Source organism: Chlamydotis macqueenii, chromosome 27, assembly GCF_036417535.1.
Source record: "Chlamydotis macqueenii isolate bChlMac1 chromosome 27, bChlMac1.mat, whole genome shotgun sequence".
Classification (NCBI taxonomy): domain Eukaryota; kingdom Metazoa; phylum Chordata; class Aves; order Otidiformes; family Otididae; genus Chlamydotis; species Chlamydotis macqueenii.
Genome location: NC_141582.1, coordinates 4,378,289 through 4,398,543, shown reverse-complemented (window position 1 = coordinate 4,398,543; position 20,255 = coordinate 4,378,289). Strand labels below are relative to the sequence as shown.

At 38.1% G+C, this 20,255-nt stretch overlaps 1 protein-coding gene across 1 annotated transcript in view; it reads left to right on the top strand.

The window, feature by feature from the left end:
* KAT6A (lysine acetyltransferase 6A) overlaps nt 1–20,255 on the top strand; it is a 53,185-nt gene that overhangs the window by 10,873 nt on the left and 22,057 nt on the right. Inside the window, exons 4-9 of the mRNA XM_086768042.1 lie at nt 13,707–13,815; nt 14,304–14,419; nt 14,679–14,760; nt 15,536–15,671; nt 17,361–17,674; nt 18,859–18,977. Coding sequence (XP_086624168.1) covers nt 13,707–13,815; nt 14,304–14,419; nt 14,679–14,760; nt 15,536–15,671; nt 17,361–17,674; nt 18,859–18,977 — 876 coding nt within the window. The remainder of the gene's footprint in view (nt 1–13,706; nt 13,816–14,303; nt 14,420–14,678; nt 14,761–15,535; nt 15,672–17,360; nt 17,675–18,858; nt 18,978–20,255) is intronic.

The window sequence follows — 20,255 nt, the reverse complement described above, 5'->3', positions numbered from 1 at the left end:
GGGCTAGAGCACCTCTCCTGTGAGGACAGGCTGACAGGCTGTTCAGTCTTGAGGAGAGAAGGCTCTGGGGAGACCTTAGTGTAGCCTTTCAGTACTTAAAGGGGACTTACAGGAAGACACAGAGAAACTCTTTAGCAGGCCCTGTTGTGATAGAACAGGGGTAATGGTTTTAAAATAGAGGGAGGTAGATTCAAATTAGACATAAGGAAGACATTTTTTTATCCGAAGGCTTGTGGAACAGTGGAACAGGTTGCCCAGAGAGGTGGTGGATGCCCCATCCCTGGAAACATTCCAGGCCAGGTTGGCCGGGGCTCTGAGTAACCTGATCTGGTTGGAGATGTCCCTGCTTCTTGCCGGGGGGTTGGACTGGGTGGCCTTTAATGGTCCCTTCCAACCCAAACTTCTGTGATTCTCTGACACAGTTTCTGCAGAAGCTGAGTACAGGATAGCTGGTTAAAAAGGAGGAGACTGGTCCAATATGTTGGCTGAATCCCTGTTGTTAGTCCTTTCTCTCCTGGAGATTGTTGACAGATTATGGAATAACACATCTCTGAAGTTTGGTTAATGAAGGAACCTTATTTACTACAGAACTTTAAAGTACAGCGAGATGAGCAGAAGAGCGGATGATGGAGAATACTGCTAAATAAACAACAGCTGGATTCCAGTGTTAGCTTTGTTGTGTAGCAAGGGAAGAAACAGTGGAGAGAATGAGAGCAGATAATTCTGTCCCTGCCCTTCCCCTGGTTTCCCAGAAATTTTGTCTTAAGATATAATGATGGTGGGAAAAAGTTAAAAAGGTATAGATACTAAATTAAGTATTGTCATTCTAGTTGGAAGATAGGTTCCATGTTCTTAAAATAAGTACAAATATGCAATCAACAGAAAATCTGGTAAACAAATCCTATGTGTCACAGACTGCCGAGTCCTTTGACTGCTGTTCTTTGTGGAGTAGGTGGTTAGGTATGTTTTATTCCTACTTGCCTCATTAAAGGGTTTCAAACTAAATTTATCTTAATCAGTTGTGATAAGTCATGTTAGTCTTTGTTCCGCCTATTTAGGTTTTCTTTTTATTTGTTATGTAAATCTGACTTAATTTTTATGTCCTGACCATTTTTTTTCTGGCTATGTGAATACCTTTCCTTGAAATAGCTACTTATACTGCTTCAGGCGTTGGATGAGAAATTGTAGCTCATTGCTTGCTTTGTTGTCGAAGAATCTGGCAGTCTTTCCATTGTTACTGCTGTTGTGGTAAATCTGGACTTGTAGTGAGATTGAAAAGAAAGGAGAGAGAAGGGTGTCCGAAAAGAATGAACCTTATATAGCAAACAGAATCCCATTGATCATATATTTGCTTGTTTTGAGTTACTTTTGAAGGCCAGTTAACTAGTCTGTGGACCCATACATGAATGATGAATTCTGGGTTGAAAATTCTGAATCTTCCAAGCAAGTTTCTATGAAGACTATCACTAAAGTATCACTAAAGTTTTTAATTATCAGTACGTCTATCAGTTCGCTGTATTTCTGACAATTGGATAGAACAAATTATGGACCTCGGTACACAGCTAAATACCTACATAAGTATTATCAAAAATACGAGAATGGAGCTCTTCCTTCTCTGGAATCTTTGCTTTTAAATCTTTATCAGGAAGTTGAGTCACTATTCTGTCTTCATTTATCCATGCGTAAAGTGGAAACAATGTCAAAACTAAAGGTTCTGAATTATAAAGGAAATCACCGTTTCTGTGCGCTTCCCCCCGTTTCTGTGAAACTGTCCCATCTATTCTTAAAATTCAAGAAAAATTTGTGACAGATACAGCTTTTAGATATGTGTGTGTGTGTAGATTTGATTTCATTTAAAATTCTTCAGTAATATACAGCCTCTCCCAGGCATTAAATTTCTCCTCAGTCTTTGAGACTCAGTCCTGGATATTTAGTAATGAGATGTTTTGATTGGAGTGCTGGATCTCTGAACTTGTCTGGACTGATAGTGAATTCCTTGAAGGTATATGTGGAAGAAAAGTAAGTAATTCTGGTGCTCAGTGTTACAGTGACTAAGCTTCGGAAGCTGCTAATCATTAAGATGCATGCAAAATCTTTAGAGCAATCTCAAGAAAAAGTAGATGCACTGGCTGTGTTGCTACCGTTTTTGTTTTTGTTTTTAATACAAATCCATAAAAATACAGTGTCTGACTGCCTTACTTCAGCACAGACTTCACCTGGCTTTGCAAATTCAGGGTACCTTTGCATGGACAGTGTCTCAGCAGCAGACCTGTTTGGAAAAGGTTTTATCTGTTTGGATTTTTTGCCACACTTGCTTATTTAGGCTGCTCCTGTGGGAATGATCTATGCTTGCAGAGACCGCAGGGGGTGCGGGGAAGGAGAGTAGCACTGAATGAGGACTGTGGATCAAGAACATGGGGCTTTAAGTCTTACTGTCAAGAGTGTTATATTGAGCAGTGGATTTTGATAGTGAAGGATTTTATATGCAGATTGTTTATTTTCCTTTTTTTTTTTCTGCATTCTTGTGTTCAAGGTGGTAGAGCTTCAAAAAATGAGTAGAATTTGGTCCCATAGATGTACTTGTGTGGAAATTCTGAGTAAACTGCAAGTAGCAGCCTTGTATCAGATAGTTATTTTTTACGTGCACTAAGTTCTCATTCACTGTTCGTGCCTTCTCTGTTACCATGTTTATGTGGGCCCTTGCATTGTGTTAAATATTTTTGTTCATTCATGTTTGTTTTCTAACTGGAGTATTTTCCCTACTTTTAGGAATGCAGCTAATATTGAGATAAAGTGATGTACAGTATTGAAAGATGGAATAATTACCTATATGTACAAAATTCTCTTCCCCAAAGTAATTTGTTATTTTTAGAAATCAAAGTCAATACTGAAGTTCCTTTTTTTTTTTTTTTTTTTTTTTTTTTGTGAAAACCAGATTATCATGGAATGCAAACTGTTTCCAGTGAGAAGAGTTAAGATTTTAGTTTGCTGTTGATTTGAGGGGTGTGTTTTGCTTTTGGAGCTGTGTAAGTCTATGACTTCTTAGAAATACTATTTCATCTAAGATTGAGTGATGTAATCATCTGTTGCTCCTAAGACAGCATCCTTTATTTTCTTGACAATTAGGAAGCTGAGACAGAGTTAACAGGATATAGCTTTGAGTAAAGAAAACTCCAGTAACTTGAATTGCCAGGTTCCTGAATTGGTGACAAATGGAGGGAATAAAGAAATTTGAGAAATTTTAGCCTCTTTTCCCCCCGCCCTCCCCTCCCAACTTGGGAGGCTGGAAGTCTTGGCATGTGATTCTGATTGTGACGTACAAATCTTGAATTGTTTTAATCCTCTGATTAGAGGACTTGTTGGCTCAGAGAAGATTATTTAACGATTCACTGTCTAAATATTTCTAGTTGACATTCTGTGAAGTTCTTATGTGCATGTCTAATAATAGCAAGGCAGTTTGTTCAGTTTGAACATCAGCCCCAGGTGGGATCCACACTGCTTTTTGGTCATAGGCTTCCAGATGTCATAACCACTGCACAGAATTCAGCCTGCATATAGTGCACTAATACCAAAGCTGTTACCCTTCACACTCCACTTGACTTTTGTAGCAGCATTTCAGTGCTTCCTCAAACAGAAGCACTTATTTTGAATGTCCTTTGTTTTTTCTTTTCAAATGACCCTTTTATGTTTCTCTAAGGAGGGGGCATGTATTTCATGCTTGTCACTTCTTCTGTATACTCTTCTTATATTTTCTCCCTTACACTTGTTTTAATGGAGCCTCATGTTTTAGGCCATCAGTCTGTCACATAAATATGCTTCTTTCTTTCAAGTGAGACAAAAGTAAGTGATTTGGAGACAAAATACTCACTGACACAGGCAAACGTACATGCATGTGTTATTGTAGTATTTTTTTGCATATCTATTAAAATATATTTGGCATTGCTTTCTTGAGCACAAAAAGTATTTTAAGAAATTTCTAGTTTTACTCTCAGTTGCTTCATATTTTTTTTTTCTTCACCATACGATCTGGAGTGAACATTAAGAGTTGTGATTTGGTGACTCAGAATGAGAAGGATGAGTCATTCACCAGGTTAAAAAAACTGAACCCATTGCTGCCACTGTTGATATTATGGAATAGTATTTCCCAGATTATACCGTTTTCTCTATATACAACAACAACAAAAAAAAAAATTGTACAATTACTTCGGTAATATTTAATTCGTTAGTTTTTATTTTATTGAGGCATGGAACTGAAGCGATTTTTCTTCCCCAGCCGTTAATCCAAAAGGCACGGAATCCAGGCTTTTTGATGCCCTGCTCACTGGAACATGTTTCCTCATGTTTTAAATAATTTTCTTCATGTAGTGTAGGTTGTACTTCCCCTCTGGCTTTTCTGGTTCATCTACTCTTTCCAGTATCTTTAGCGTTTGAGGCAGACCTTTGCAACAGTGTGGGCTATTTGAAGTGAGGAGTAATGGTTTGTCACTTCTTAAAAAAACGGACACACACAAAAACATTATCTAGTATGAATTCTCAGAAGCTGTCTGTCAGTGCTCCTGGATGATAAATTCCTAGAGAAGAAACAAATGTACTGTAGTGAGGATGGTTCTGAAAATACTAGTTGTGGTAGATCCTCCCCCTGGAGGGCTCACATTCAGGATGTCTTAAAGAGCCAAGCAGCGAAAAAAAAGTTGGTGTGAGTATATGTGTTTCTCTTACACTACCTTTGATTTTACACCCACTCTATTCCAGCCACAATGACTACTACAGGCAAATGTGCCGTGATGGGACAAGACAGTCCTGGTATCTAGGAAGCCTCTGATAGCATTAAAATCTCTGCAGGAAGTAAAGTGCGTTCAGGTTACTGACAGTGACCACTGTGGCAGTGTGGGCTACAGAGCTGGCTGTGAGTTTTGAGGAGTTTCCTGCCTCACTTTTCCTAAATTAAGACGACTACAAAGCAGATGGATTTGCCAAAACAGAGGTTTCAGAATTCCCTGCCCTTCCTGCCTTTTTCTATAGGCAGTTCTTCGTAGTCCCCTTTAGGAGGGGATACAGGGTGAATCTGTAGAGCACGTTTGGTTTCTAGACATCCTTTGTGTAGTAACATGTGCTGAGAGGCTGGCAGGCTGTAAGGCACTGTCAGTCCAATTTGTTCTGGCTCCCTCCCTCACTGAATCTGGTGACATCACACAGATAGATGTGCTTGCGAGAAAAACAGCAGAAGGAGTTGAATGTCTGCCAAAAATTTGCAGTATGAAACTGAGCTGGCTGCTTCCAGCCTTTCATTGGGTGCTTGCATTTTTCACTTGCCAGGATGTTCTTTGCTGAACAAACACAGCAGCAGTGAAATTGCTCCATATTTAGCCTAACACAGAAGCTTCGGAGGAGTAGCCTGATCTCCACATTCAAAGTTATTCCAATTTAATAAATTATTCTAAAACATTTTGAATTCTAATACAGTCTTACTCTTTATTCCCCCAGACTGTGGCTGATTTGTTTCTTAAATGTGGTTAAGTGTTTGTTTGCAGTTTGCCAGAGGTGTTGAATACAGGAAACACTGAAGCTGTGAAGGGTGCTCTTTGATCTGGTTGTTCCAAAGCTAGACGGTGTTTAGATCTGGACGTCCACACAAATACTGTCTAGAAGAGATAAGAGACTATCTTAGACTGTTGACTGTACAGTGGTTCTAAAAATTATATTTCATTAAATAAATTGCTCATGAACTTCATGCAGAGGATACATGAAATAGTTTACTTCTTCCCTGAAAAGGTGCGTGAATGTTCCAGCTTTGCTTTCACAACGTTGCTTTCACAAATGATATAGGATAGCCACTGTTAGATGAGGCCGTCTGTGGTTAGGGAATTTTTTTTTTCCATGAAAAGGTATATACTTTCTGCTCCTCCTGTTCACAGAAAAGTATTTATATTCAAGAAAAAAGATAAATTGTGAGAGAGGTAATGAAATTCACTGCTAAGCTTTGCTAGTCAATAACGTATAGAAAAATGAGATAGGGAGAATCGTAACGAATCTGCTCGTGTCTTCTACTGTTTTGCGAGGAATATGCAGCTATTATGGTCAGATAAGCATTTTGTAACTACCTCAGTCATGTAGCTGGAAAGCATATGTAGTCCTCTGAAGGCATAATTGAATTTGAAGCAATTCAGATGTGAACTGCTAATACAATAAATTCCCCATAACTTGTGTATGGGTCTGCAGGGCCAGTAGTAGTGCTGCTTGTTTAATGCAAGAACAACGTATATTACACTACAACTAGTGAAACGGTTGTAGAAGACCTGATGCAACGTTGTGTGGCAGTCATGGGAGTATCATTAAAGTTTGGTTACTTGATTACTCGAAAGGACTTTATTTGTAAGCCATCTGTTTCTGCAAATTAGGTTTCTTCTGACTGATGTCATATACTTTGCTGCAGCTACCTGAGGATTTTGGAAGTGAAGTTGGGTAGAAGCATGTACAAGGTGAATAGAGGCATAGTTAAGTGCAGTTTAATGATACGAAGTGATGTGCAAATACAAATGCGGTGTAGACACAGGCAAAGGGAAAGCATGCAAGGGAAAATGTTTGACTAGGAAAGACATTGTGAGGCTTATCCTTCGTGAAGCAGGATGGCAGTCTGATGAAATACATCAGGCAGAGGCTTACTTGGTTGTACCTGTTTTTTCATGCTCCCTGCTCTTTAGTGCTGTGTTGTTGTTACATTATAATCGAATTCTAAAACGATTCAGTAAAATGATCAGCTGCCCTGGATTGCACAATGCTTCGAGTTTTCCCTTAAAGTCAAATAGATAAAAGAAAAAGAGTTCTTCCCTTACTTATAACAGTTAACATCCAGTAGTAGTGCTTAGATAGAGCTGAATGAAAGTAGCTGAAATGACAATGGAAACATTGGAGTTGCTCAGTTTCAGCATAACTGCTGTGCTGAAATTGAACTCTGATATCAGAATTTGAAAAAGGGAAATGTTGTTTCCTTTTTAGAGCCGAGAAAATCAAAGCAGACAAGTGGAGATCATTGTCATTATAGTTGATAAGGTGGAGGTGTCCTTGCTAGCCAGGAAAAAGAGCGAGTACGCTTTGGGCTACTGCTGCCTGGAGTAAGGTCTTGCTCCAAAGGAAATTGTCATTCCTTGGTTAGTAGATTACATAATTCATGTTATGACAGACTTTTGTTAGGAAGTGTCTCTGTGATTGTCATGTTGCTGACTGTATATTGTAAAATATTAACTTTGTAAAGCACTTCCTATTTAAAACAAAAACAAAAAGTTCTGGATTTTTTTCCCCTGCTGTGTCTCTTCCCATACTAACCTTTCTCCTGGAAAGTGAGGGAGCAAATTAAAGGGGCAGGAAGCTGACACATTCTGTAGTGGTGAAACCTTCAGCTAAAAGACTTGAAGAGCAGTAGATGGTTTACATATTTAAAAAATGTAGGACTGCAGCTCAGGAAGTTTTCATTCTGACAGCAATCCATTGATTGGATAAAGATATGTTTATAAAAGATACTTTAATAAATCTGGTATGGTAGTCTTATTTTTTTTTTTCCCCCAAAGGCAAATGGCCTCGTTAATGTACCAGACTTCTTTAATGTGTGTCAGGTTACATAAATGGTTTAACTCCTAGGTTTTGATTTCCAAGAACTATGGCAGTTTCTTACAGAGGATTGCACTGAAAAAATAAAAAGTCATGAGTTTGAGACAGATAAAAAGAAACAGTGGGTCAAAGTGTATGGTTTCCTCCTGGGAAAAAAAAATACTGTAGTCTCTCAGATCAAAAAGTCTGAGTGGAGGTCCCAACAACATTCCCTTGTTCTCATAATGTAGCCTGCACTGTTGAATTGGTAGTTGCTCAGTGCTCTTTTTGGGATCTTAGTGGTTTTTGCCATCAGGAGAAAGGTGGTAGCTCTAAATATTGTTCAAAGGAGCGTAGCCTTCTAAAGTATCTTCTGAGCTTGGATGTCTGTCAGACCTGTGGTCAGATTGCTTCCGGAAATTACAGCGATTGACATGTCACTTCTTTGTTCCTGTATAATGTAGTGAGTGATACCACTGTTCATTGCTGCTGGGTTTTCTGTCCCAAAAGGAGTGAAATTGCCATCAGTCTTGCTCTGCTCTGCAAAAACTATTCCAATGTGCTCTGCATGCAGTTTAGCAGGTTGGTATTTTAAAATGACTTCTGCAAAAACTAACCTCAGCTTTGGGACCAGGAAGATGTGAATATGCAATTGATGTGAAAAGGACTGATATCTTTAACGGATGACAGTATCACTGATATCCTGAAATGTCTGCTGTCGCTTGTGAAATGTCCGTTCTTGTACGAATGAATTGCAAATGCTTGGTAAGGTAGTCAAATGTGTGGGCGTGTGTAAGTCATCTAAAAAGACATCAAACAGTACTTGTGGTAGAGGCTAACATATAGCATAATTTAAGTGAAAGTTTAGGCCAACAGCTGAATTTTGATGTAGTGTAGTAAGTATTGCTTGAAGTATAAAATAGGTTTAAATGCACAATATTTATTTATAATACATTTAAGCAGTCCAATTTTTAATTGTTTTTACTGTCCTGTTATTCTTTGATTAATAAGTATATAGGACTGCAGTGTTCAGTGCCACAAGGTTACCCACTGTGTAAGAAGGTATTGTCAGAAAGGATATATTTAATGCATCTAAGCTGTTAATTGTTTTTTCGTAGGAAGAAGTACAAAAAGAGATCTTTAATAAGCATCATAAAGGCCTGAAGTATTAGTAGCATCGGCTGTTGGCATATGAACTTAATTTTGGGGCATTTTTAAATGGGAACTACTTAGGGTTGCCAAGGAGGGCATCTCATTGGCATCGTGTGGTAGGATTACCTCAGTAGCCTGTTCCCAAAACAAAGAACAAGTATTTGTGGAACATTTTTGCTATTCTTATGTTTTCAGTAGTAATTCTATGATGTTTTGTAAGAAAAGTTGTGCTTAGGATTCTTTACCCGTAATACATTTAAAAGAGCTTCTTATTATCTATACATCTGCTTACTATGGATTTCTCTTGTTTTGTCTTTATCACTTGACTTGCATATAGAAAATAATAGTTTCTTTTAAGACTGTGCCTGTCTAACTGTCAAGAATTAGTTCATCTGCTATTGGTTTGTCAGAAAGATTGCTCTGTATTAATATGTTAATATGTTTAAATTTCTTCTATGTATAAATACATTTACTGTCCAATTAATTTCTCAGTCATTCCCTAGTATGTTAATTTCTGTAGGACATCTATTCTAAATAATTTTGTAATCTGGCCTTTGAAAATTATTTCCATATCCTGCTGTTATGTGACTCTGGGAACTAGACATACAATCCTACTAATAGTCTTCATAATCTAATTTTTATTTTATATTCTTCTTATATTTGTCTGTAATATTTCATAGAATCACAGAAGTTTGGGTTGGATGGGACCTTTAAAGGCCACCCAGACCAACCCCCCAGCAAGGAGCAGGGACATCTCCTGCCTGGAATGTTTCCAGGGATGGAGCATCTGCCACCTCTCTGGGCAACCTGGGCCAGTGTTCCACCACCCTCAGTGTAAAAAATTTCTTCCTCATGTCTAATCTGAATCTACCTCCCTCTGTTTTAAAACCATTACTCCTCATCCTTTATATTTAAACATATAAAGCAAAAATAGATAAGACGTGTTTATGCTTTTTTTTTTGCATAATTTATAGTTTTATCATCTGCACAAGCCTTTTGCCATTCGTTTCTTCCTTCTGCTTCTTGTAGGTTGTTCAGTTCTCTTTGTTTTTCTTACTTGTCAACCAGTAATAATAATTTGTTGATTCTTACTGTATCTTTCATATACACCTGATACTGCTGGCAAAAATCTGGCAATCTTCTTGTTTTCTTTCACGTGATTTGTCTCATTCCATGGTGTCTGCTGTAACATTGATGAGAGGGAAGAAATCTGCTTTTATACTTTATGCTTTGCGAAGGGTTCAGTTTTTCAAAATACATCAGTTTTTCAGGGGCTCTAGCATATTACTCCTTTAGAAGTAGTAGAGCTATTCTTTTTCATTTTGCAGAAAAAAAAAAAAAAGAGACACATAATTACTAAATGGTGATGATATGTGTTCTTTAAATGGTGCCAAAAGCTTGAATGTCTTATCTGTGGTTATATTGCAGTTCAGTGATACAGTTAATAAGGTGTGACTGTGTAATTAAGTCCAATTCACTACACTTGCAGATGTTACACCAAATGCATTCTTGATACAATCTGCAAGGGATGGTAAAAACATCAATCCTTGCCCTGTGATCGCAAATGTGATTTGCCTGGTTTCTTTGCCTTGTGGTGTCCAGATACAGCCGTTCTCCATGGATAAGTAGTCTCTCCAAGTGCCTCTGTGATTACATGTATAGTGGAAACTGAAATTCTTCTGGTGGTTTAATCGTAACTGTATGTTGACAGCATTTCTGAGTACTTATCTTTAGCAGTCTGATTCTATATATCCAGATTTGCAGAGTAGGCATTTTGAGCTTCCATCAAGTCTCTGCATTAACTCCTCATTTTACAGCTCTTTGAACTAGAGCCATAAATGTTTTAAACGTAAGCAATTTAGATTGAAATTTGGTGCAGGTTTCAGTTCTGAAAGTATATTATTCCTTTTGTATTAATAAAAACAACATTTTGTGCTTTTTCTGTTCTATTACAGTATCACAGATTATTCTATATTCACAGCAAGGAAATGCTGGGGTTGTGGATCATGGTTTCTTTTTCTGTTTTTGTCAGTCTTCGTTTACCAATTCAAAGTAGAAATAATTAAGTAACTTTGAAGCTAACAGAAGTGTGTAGCGTAATATAGATGTTTTTGTCATAACTTGGTTGTCATTCTTAACTCTTATTCTGCTTTATTGCTTTTTTTCTTAATACCAGATGTAAAACTCTGCATTCAGTAGTGCAACTTTAATGTCATATTGGCTCTTAACTATGAGTTGAAAATCAGTGAACTGTTTGTGTCAGTAAGATTTAGCCATACTGCGGGGAAGTTGATACTGTCCAATGTTCAGTCACATTAAGGTTTGACTATTGGAAAGAATAAATGTTCCGTTTAAACCTCAGACTGAAATGAGAGGAAAACAGATGATTCTGGGAAGTGAAATTATGTTCACTGAGTCAATTTCTGGCAAAACTGCACTTGTAAGTTGTGGAAGTTACAATTTGCTTTATTTAAAATAAACTAAAGAGTTTTGTAATTTTTCTTAATAGATTTTTTTTAAATTTTGACTGACTCAGCTAATATGTGACCAAATACAAAGGATGAATGGACATGCCAAATTGGATTCTAAAGGATTCTAGACTTTTTTACTGCAGCTTTGTGAGGAATCAAGATCACTGCATGTATTTCAGAGAGAACCAACAGATGTGTAGAGAGGGGTCACTGTATTCTTTAGTTCTCATGCTGATCTGGTTGTTGACATTACTCAAAGAATTTTCTCTGAGCATTTTCTTATCTGAAAATGGGAATAATGGGGCTTATCTACTTTTTGTAGTATTGAAATATGAATAAAATAGCAAAAGAAGAGCCCGTTATTATTCTTATGGGAAAGATGCAGGTTAGTTAATAATAATTTGTGCCAAGAGGTACTAAGTATTCCTCAGGAAGAAGAGATTGAAGGTGAGAAGACAATTGGCTGTTTCTCAGAAGGTAGAGGGTAAAAGTAATTGATGAAATCTTGATTCCAAAGAAATTAAAGCACTGGCAGACCCATAATACACAGTTTTTCTTCACAGTAAACCTCATACTGACTGGAAGCAGCTAGCTGTCTGGCACCTAGAGTCCAGTCATGAACAAAAAGAGAACAATTTGTGTATAGTCAGTCCTCTGCTTGTGTTAAAAGAGGATGGGGACCTCTACAGAGCTGAATTTAGCCAACATCGCTCTGGTGACTAAGGCTGGAAAGATACTGCCTGACTTCTTGTGGAAGCGCGGGTGCTAGTTTCCCTCTCCCACTAGGATATTAACGATTTGTATGTCTGACATAACTATCTACAGTTGTCTTGTTTTCTCCCTTTCTCAAAAGGAGCAGGAATCCTTCAATTAACTAAAAAGCAGGAATCCTTCAATTAACTAAACCCCTGAACGTGTTTCAGACTGAAATGATTTGGTGGGCAGGTGATTTCATGTTAGTTCACACTTCAACATTGTCTGGGATTTACCCAAAAGCTAAGATAAATACTTATGTTCAGGATGAGGAATGTTATGTTTTCATTCCCAGGTAGTCATTCCACATTGTGTGGCTTAATTTTGAAACAGGAGATTTCCTAAAGTGTTCTGATTATTTCCATCTAGTGGATGTTTTAAGGAACAGTCCTCACTCTGTCAGTATACTGGGTCTGTACTCTGAAGTAAAGATATAGCTTGAAACTTCCAGTTTCTATATTACTGTAATATCCTGATTTCTGCAAGAAACTAGTCTGGATATAGATTTTGCTTTGGCTTAGCCAGAGTGAAGATTTGTTCAAGTTCTTCTGGCATAGGCTTCCATACAATAATTAACAGTATGTGCATATGTAGCTGCATAATATGCTCTGTAAAAGGTATGTGTGAAATCATTAACTGTAATGTGCTACAGCTATACAAAGACTTTGTCTCAAAATTTACCATAATCTAACAGTTTTCATGTTTCCAGTGTTTTAAATGTGATTTTTAGCCTATTTTAATTATGTTTTTAAACTTAAATTTTGCTTACATCTTTGCTCTGAAAACTATAAATCACAGATTTGTCTTGGATACAGAATTGGATTAGAAAGAATTTACTAGATTATTAAATCCAGCACTTAATGTTCCTGGAGATAAGGCTATCCTTTCCCTCTCATTAGTTGATCAGGTGCCACTGTAACGCAACCAGTTATTGCACTTTTTGCTTCTTTGAGGAGGCTGTTGTAGAATGTCAGTCCTCTGGTTTAAAAACCTCCTGCTTATTCCAGGCCAAATGTATTGTTGGCTAGTTAATATCTGTTTGTTATTCTGGTAGTGTTGTGCCTCACCTTAAATGCATCTTTTTTTCCCCTACATAATGCTTAATCCCCCTGAACACTTTCAGAGAGAGCAAACCTTTTTGTCTGCTGCTTTTGAGTGCTAAACAGCATGCTCGCATAATTTCTTACAAGAGAATTTTCTTTTATCTGCATTTTTCATAACAGTGTTAATAGTTGTACGGTTGTTGTACTTGTTCTGTAATCTGGTTGGTTTTTTTTCCAGGTAATGTGTTGCAAATGCTTTTGACAATTGCACTACTGCTTTTTGGATACCTGATGGGAATTTCTAAGACTCCTGTGTTCTGGAGTCATCTGTGCCTTTTTGTCCACCACTATCACCTCATACCTCATTCATTTGTTGACAAATTAAGGCACCAACTCTCTCTAGCTTTGCATTCAGTTATGTATGAATTTATAGCCCTCTTCTCCAGCTTGTTTTTCCAAGTTTCCCCTAGCACTGGAATTCCATTCTCTTCTCCTTTATACCTGAGGTTATGTCTCTTGTCTTTGGAGTTCTAACTTCTATTCAGGTTAAAGTGCGGTATTGTGTGGTGAGAACAAACTAAAATCTGAGAGACACAGTGTATATTACATACTGTTTACCTGTGATGTAGATGTCTGTATGATTTCGTGTATTATGATTTGCTCCCTTGATATACTCAGTTTTTGTTGTCTGTTTTCCTCACAGCCGGTTGCTGAACCAATTCCAATCTGCAGTTTCTGCCTTGGTACAAAAGAGCAAAATCGGGAGAAGAAACCTGAAGAGCTCATCTCTTGTGCTGACTGTGGCAACAGTGGTAGGTGACCATTTACGGTGCTGCTGGTGATAGCCTGTCCCTTTGAGACAGAAGAGCTTGGTATAGTTACTACTCCTGACCCATACCTATGAGGAGTGCGCATCTGTGACGTATAGTACACTTAGTTCAGCTGAATCTCATGTTCCCAGAGGGGCGACAGTTAAGTTAGTCTAACAGAAGTAGTTCATTTGACTCCTGGAGGTTTCCTTTAAAATGCAGTAATGATGACCAGTTTTATAATGTTTCTCAATTCTGTTATGAAAAATTATCTTGTTGTTCTTTTGTATGTGGGCCTGCCACTTGTTCTCTAGGGTATTGTTTTTGTGTTATAAGTAGATGAAAATAGAAGCACCTAAAACTAGGAGTATCTGGATAACCAAAATTCTGCATGGGAGTATGTAATTGATAAAGTAATCTCTGTGAGCTATCTGTGAGCATTAACAGCAGTGGAGTGGTTTTACTAGTATAATTTTCTTGGTTTTCTGTAGGTCATCCGTCCTGTTTGAAATTCTCTCCAGAGCTGACAGTTCGAGTGAAAGCCTTGCGATGGCAGTGTATTGAGTGCAAAACATGCAGTTCCTGTCGAGATCAGGGCAAAAATGCTGTGAGTACAGTGAAATATGGACTGAATGAAGAGGATATCAGTCTTGTGGTTATTCTGTTAAACTACAAAATAAAATCGTTCTAGAGTCAAATATTTGCAGCTTTTGTTTGAGTCTAGTAGTTTTTCTGAGACCTGTAAAATACCATAGTATGTCTGTAGTTGAAAACTACAGCGTGTTCTCTGAGATGGTTACAAATTAATGGAGGGCTTGATGCTGATGCATATGTAAAGAGAGATTAACTTTATCTGTCTTCAACAGGATAACATGCTGTTTTGTGACTCATGTGACCGTGGGTTTCACATGGAGTGCTGTGACCCTCCTCTTACCAGGATGCCAAAAGGTGAGGACTTTTGTGATGAAAAGGGTAATTTAAGATGGTGTTGAAAGAGATATGTAGAAAGTACTTCCATGTATTGGGTCCTCTTTTAGCTACATTTAACTTGTTCTTTACAGCGTTGCTTTTCAGGTATTAGGAACTAGAGAATGGTCAGAGCTTCACACCTGGATTTTCCACTGTCTCCCACTTTCTGTACATTACTATCTGAGAAGAGTTTTGAAAGAAATCTTTGAGGTTTGAGGGAATAGAAATGATGCTTGCAAATTAAAATGATCAGCTTCCATTTGAACGAATAGCCTTGTACAAAAGAAAGAGATGGGCTTCTAAGTTTTTGAAGTCATATCCATTTGGACAGTAAAGAATCCTGGAGTACAATCAAACTTCTCTTTTCCATCAGAAAGCAGGTTGTCTATTGGAAGATCCTTCCTTGGTACTCTAGAAGAAAATTTTCCTGTAGAAGATAGTTGGAAGTAGTGTAGGCATAAGCAGAATATGGGGTAATTAAATGTATTACTTTTTCAGAGTTTTCTGATGATGTGCTACAAATTAAAGAGACTTCCTGCATGGTTGTGGGAAGTATATCTGAGGAGGGTGGTGAGAAGTTAACTGGATTTGACTTTAGATTGCTGGAGCATATATGTAATTTTTCTTACACATGTATGTGATAATTTGGGCCTTTGGTACTCTTCCCGCCCTTGCTGACGAAAGGCCTGTGATTCTCCTTTTTGTCCCATATAGATGTCCCTTGCATTCAGTGATGTGGACTTGTGTCTTACAGGTATGTGGATATGTCAAATATGTCGGCCACGGAAGAAAGGAAGAAAACTTTTACAAAAGAAAGCAGCACAGATAAAACGACGCTATGCTAACCCAATAGGACGTCCCAAAAATAGGTTAAAGAACCAAAATACAACGTAAGTCTCTATGAGGAGGAGTAAGGTGTGAGATTCTGTAGGGCAGTGGGTATTTCTGAGGTGTCTTGCCTACTCTGTGAGAAGATTTATTTTACAATGAAGAGCTTTTTGTTATTCAGAATTTCTGAAGAGCACTGTGAAAGACTAGAAGTAATCTCAGTGCTTCTTTTTGCCTAGATTTTTTACTTTTTGTAGTAACTTACTATTTAGTTTTGAACTATTCCTTATAGTCATAGATGAATTTTGCTGTTCATGCCAAGTCTGTTTTGCTGGGTGGCTGCTTCTGCCAGCATAATTGTTTTGCTTAGCATTTCTCAAGAACCCTTTCTGATGTTTAGAGAAACTAAGTAATCTACAATATAGCACATGAAGTGGTTGTTTGACATACATTTAATCTCACACTGCTGCCAGAAAATATTCCATGTTTCTGTATTTGAGGAGCACCCTATTGTGCTGGGACAGATTGTGTGGTCTTGTCATGGTTGTTGTGGGGCAACCAGTCATCAGGGAATTGGATTTGAGTGGGTGGGAATTCTTTAGATAACTGTTCAGTCAGAGCAGTTTTCGTGAATTAAGATTGCTGTGCAGTGCTTGTTGTGATGCAGCACTATTGACTGTGCAGGGGACAAAACAATGAAGGAGCATGTCACGAGAACTTCTGTTTTGGGCATCAGATCAGCTTAAAAAAAAAAGAAGTTGAACTACCACTTGATTTTAACCAAGAGCACAAAAGATGTTCTGGGAAAAAACCTTACGAAGTTTAATGCTTATAAAAACAGAGGGAATGTCTCTGTTAAACATCCTAATTTTTTCCAGTCTGTGTGATACGTTTGCTTAGAGGAACTCCCGATGTAGTTCAGAGGGGCAAAAGGAAAGCTAGCTATTGACTATTGCTGTTGTGTCTCTTTTTTTAATTTCCATTTCATGATTTATTCCCTTTTTTTTTTTTTGCCTTTCTTCTGCCATTTCACTTGCAAAATACATCCACAGAACTATACACAGATGCTTAGTTTATCTTTTTAGGAAAAAGCAGCCTATTTCTGTCCTCTGTAGCCGCAAAGATTGTAGCTAAAACCAGTTAGCTTCCTGAAACAGCAGTCAGTCTAGGGCAGTCGCTCCGAGAAGTGTTAAGTACTTGGTTATCTCAGTATAGTTTCAAAATTTCCAGCCTGAAAGATGGCAACTAGTTGAAGATCAACACTGTTTTCTGCTAAGGTGACCACCAGTGGTGTAGGTTCTTAGCTAATGTGCGTGTCCTGCACGCGTTAACTTTCTGTGTAGCTGTTATGACAATTCCTTATCAGTACGAAAACTTTGACAAAAGGCAAGTGTAGATGTTTAATGATTGCATAAATTGAAACCTTCTGTGCAATGTATTCATTCTGGCTACTGATTATAAAATTTAATGTATTGAATTTGGTGAAAATCTATTGCTTATACTTGAATTAATTGCAGATAATGTTCAGCATGGCAAATAATAGTACAGTGCTTCTACTGAGGTGTTTAGAATCCTGGCTTCTCTAGGGTGTACAGGCTCTTGACTACTCCTTTATTATTAAATTCTTCAGTTCATGTTTAGCTTCTATGTGATTGATAAATAAGTGGGGAAGATGGTAATCCACTTTACAACCCAAAACAAACCACCTTTCCAAATCTGCTAACCGTATCTTTCCCCTTATCATTCTTTAGATCAAAAGGCCCTTTCAGCAAAGTTCGAACTGGCCCTGGTAGGGGTCGGAAGCGTAAGATCACTCTGTCCAGCCACTCAGCATCATCAGAAGGAGGATACCTGGAGCAGACAGGCATTTTGGATTTCTGCAGAGATGGCAGCACCACCTTGAAGTTTAACAAGAAAACCAAAGGGCTTATAGATGGCCTTACTAAATTCTTCACTCCCTCCCCGGATGGACGAAAAGCTAGAGGGGAAGCAGTAGACTATTCTCAACAGTATAGGATCAGGAAAAAGGGTACTAGGAAATCTAGCACTTCAGAATGGCCCACAGGTAAAGATTTTTCACTCTGCCAATGTAAGTGTCCTGTACACAAAGATATTCAAAGACTAGGATGTTGAAGAGACTAGAAGTGTTAGAGGCTGGAAACTTTGAGCTGAAAGTTAACACTCAAATGCGTGTGTTGAGGTAGAATACTAGTTGAAAAAAGGAAGCGATCCTAGAGACCTTTGCCTCTTTATATGGGATGACAAGGTGCGACAAGGGATTAAATTATTACTGTGAGGTGAAATGCCCTGTGGTAATGGGGGGCTTGCAGATAGCCCTAGGAAACGTGATAAATAAACTCACACTTGAAAGAAGTAACATAGGGAGTAGTTAATGTAAGTAAGGACTGCAAGGTAGATGTATGAAATGGGAGACAGATAATTAAAACCAGCCTGAGACACTGGTGAGTTACCAATCCATGGTATAGGCTTGCATGCAAATGTTGCTTGATTTTCTCAACCATAGAGGAGCTTGCTTCATGCTGTTTGGCACCTTCTTACTGGAGAGCGTCCCTTCTTTTGAATGCAGTTCTACTTTCCTTGTTTTGTTTTCTCACTTAAGACATTAATCTATGACTGGACCTTGATTTAATCTCTGTATTCAGGTCTTTACAGTTTTGTTGAATAGTTTCATAGCTGGAATTGTTCCTAAGCAAGCAGTGGAAAATATTGCACAATAATGTACAAGGTTTACAGCTTTAGAATAGTTATGGGCATTAGCCTTACTGATGCTGAAAGAACCTTAATGCTTTGGGGATGAGGTGAAGTGTCTTGTGGGTTTGGTTTTGTTTTGGTTTTTTTAATGGAAGAAGTGGGTTTTGGGTGATGAACGTAAGTGTCCTGGTTTTGGTTGCACCAGATATGGCATTTAAATATTTGTGATCCGTGTTTGTAAGAAATGGGCGTAGTGGTAAGCCGTTTATCCAAACCTGTCTCATTGTTACAAATACCTTCGTGATACTATGAATGTCTAAGTGGTGAGTTTTGGACCTGGTTAAATACATGACAATACTTCTTACATGATCACAAATCCAGAACTGGTTCTTCTTCTGTGGTCCCAAATCTGAATAGAAAATCCCATCAAAAAAACTTGTCACAGTGTCTGAATACAGCCAGATGTTTATTGCTGCACTGAAAAGCAAGTCCTCCTTTATAAATGTAGATGAAGACAATTTTCTCTCTCACTTACAGACAATCAGGATGGCTGGGATGGAAAACAGGAAAATGAGGAGCGTTTTTTTGGGAGCCAGGATGTCTTAACTGAAAAAGACATGGAGTTGTTTAGAGATATTCAGGAACAAGCACTGCAGGTAAAGCTAAATTTTCAGTGTCTGGCAGTAAGTACCAAATCCATAAAAAAAATTTAAACAAACCCCAAAATCCCACCCCAATTCTACAACAAAAACCAACAAGAAATACAGACTCTAGGCGAATCAGTCTGTCTTAGAAGCTTATGTGCTTGGTTTTTGCTGCTGGAGAGTAATGGGGAACTGACCTCAAGAGAGCTGAAGGATAATAAAGTGAGCATAGGAGGGTAAAGGTGGGCATCTAAAAGCCCTGAGGTCTGTGGCTTTGGTTGTGTCAGAACATAGAGCTGTTAAATAGCTGGTAAAACGTGTGGATGGTTGAAACAATAAAATATGGGAGTCTTTGCTAGCATCATGGGCCACATAGGGCCTCACGCCAATTAAGACATTCCTCTTCTGGATACTGTAAATTGTTACAGACAGGATAGGGCATTACGGTGTGTCTCTGTAGGCACATATATGTGCATATACACGTGTGTGTAATATGTGTGTGTGTCTCTTTACCTGTATATTTCAATAGCTTGAATGGTCTTACGACGAACTCCTCCTGAAGCCAAAGGGCTCAGCTGAATTTATGCAGTGACTTCCCTGAGCAGTGCTTCACTAAGTATAATTGTCCTTTTAAACTTCTCTGGGTATTTGACTTCTGTTTGTTTACCCCTGATTCTGTCATGGGCTGGTTTAATTCTGCTATACTAAGTATAGTCTCTGTACCAGAAGAGTTCATCGACAGTGAATTGTGCTGACTGAACTACCCTGTGTGTGTGATAAAGCAGACTAAGTTGAAGTGCAGTTAACTTTTATTGAGGTGCAAATACAACACTACTGTGTAACGCTGCTTATTTCAAACTTTGTTACTGGATTGATTTAAAAAAAACTCAGTGTGTGCATCATTGAGCAAATCGGACATGAGACTATAATATAATCATGTGACCATAATTATGTTTTAGAAAAATAACTAAAGATCTGAAATTAAATCTATGGAAATATCACAGAATAGAAAAAATATTAATCTCCAAACATCTGCTTAGAAAAAGGAGCAAGTTTTAGAGATATTTCCCCCCCACACCCTCCCCATGTGGGGAAAATACTTGTAGATGGAATGCTTTAAATTTAAGGTGGCAGGTTGGTTGGCTTTGGTGAGGAAAGGGTTGACCAGAGTTGTGATGCAGCTGATTTAGGGTGTGTATGCTGAGCTAACTGCCTGACCAAAGAAAATGGAATTACAGAGTGACCTATTGAAGGCTTTTGAGTGACCTGACGGGCTTTTTTCATTTTTAA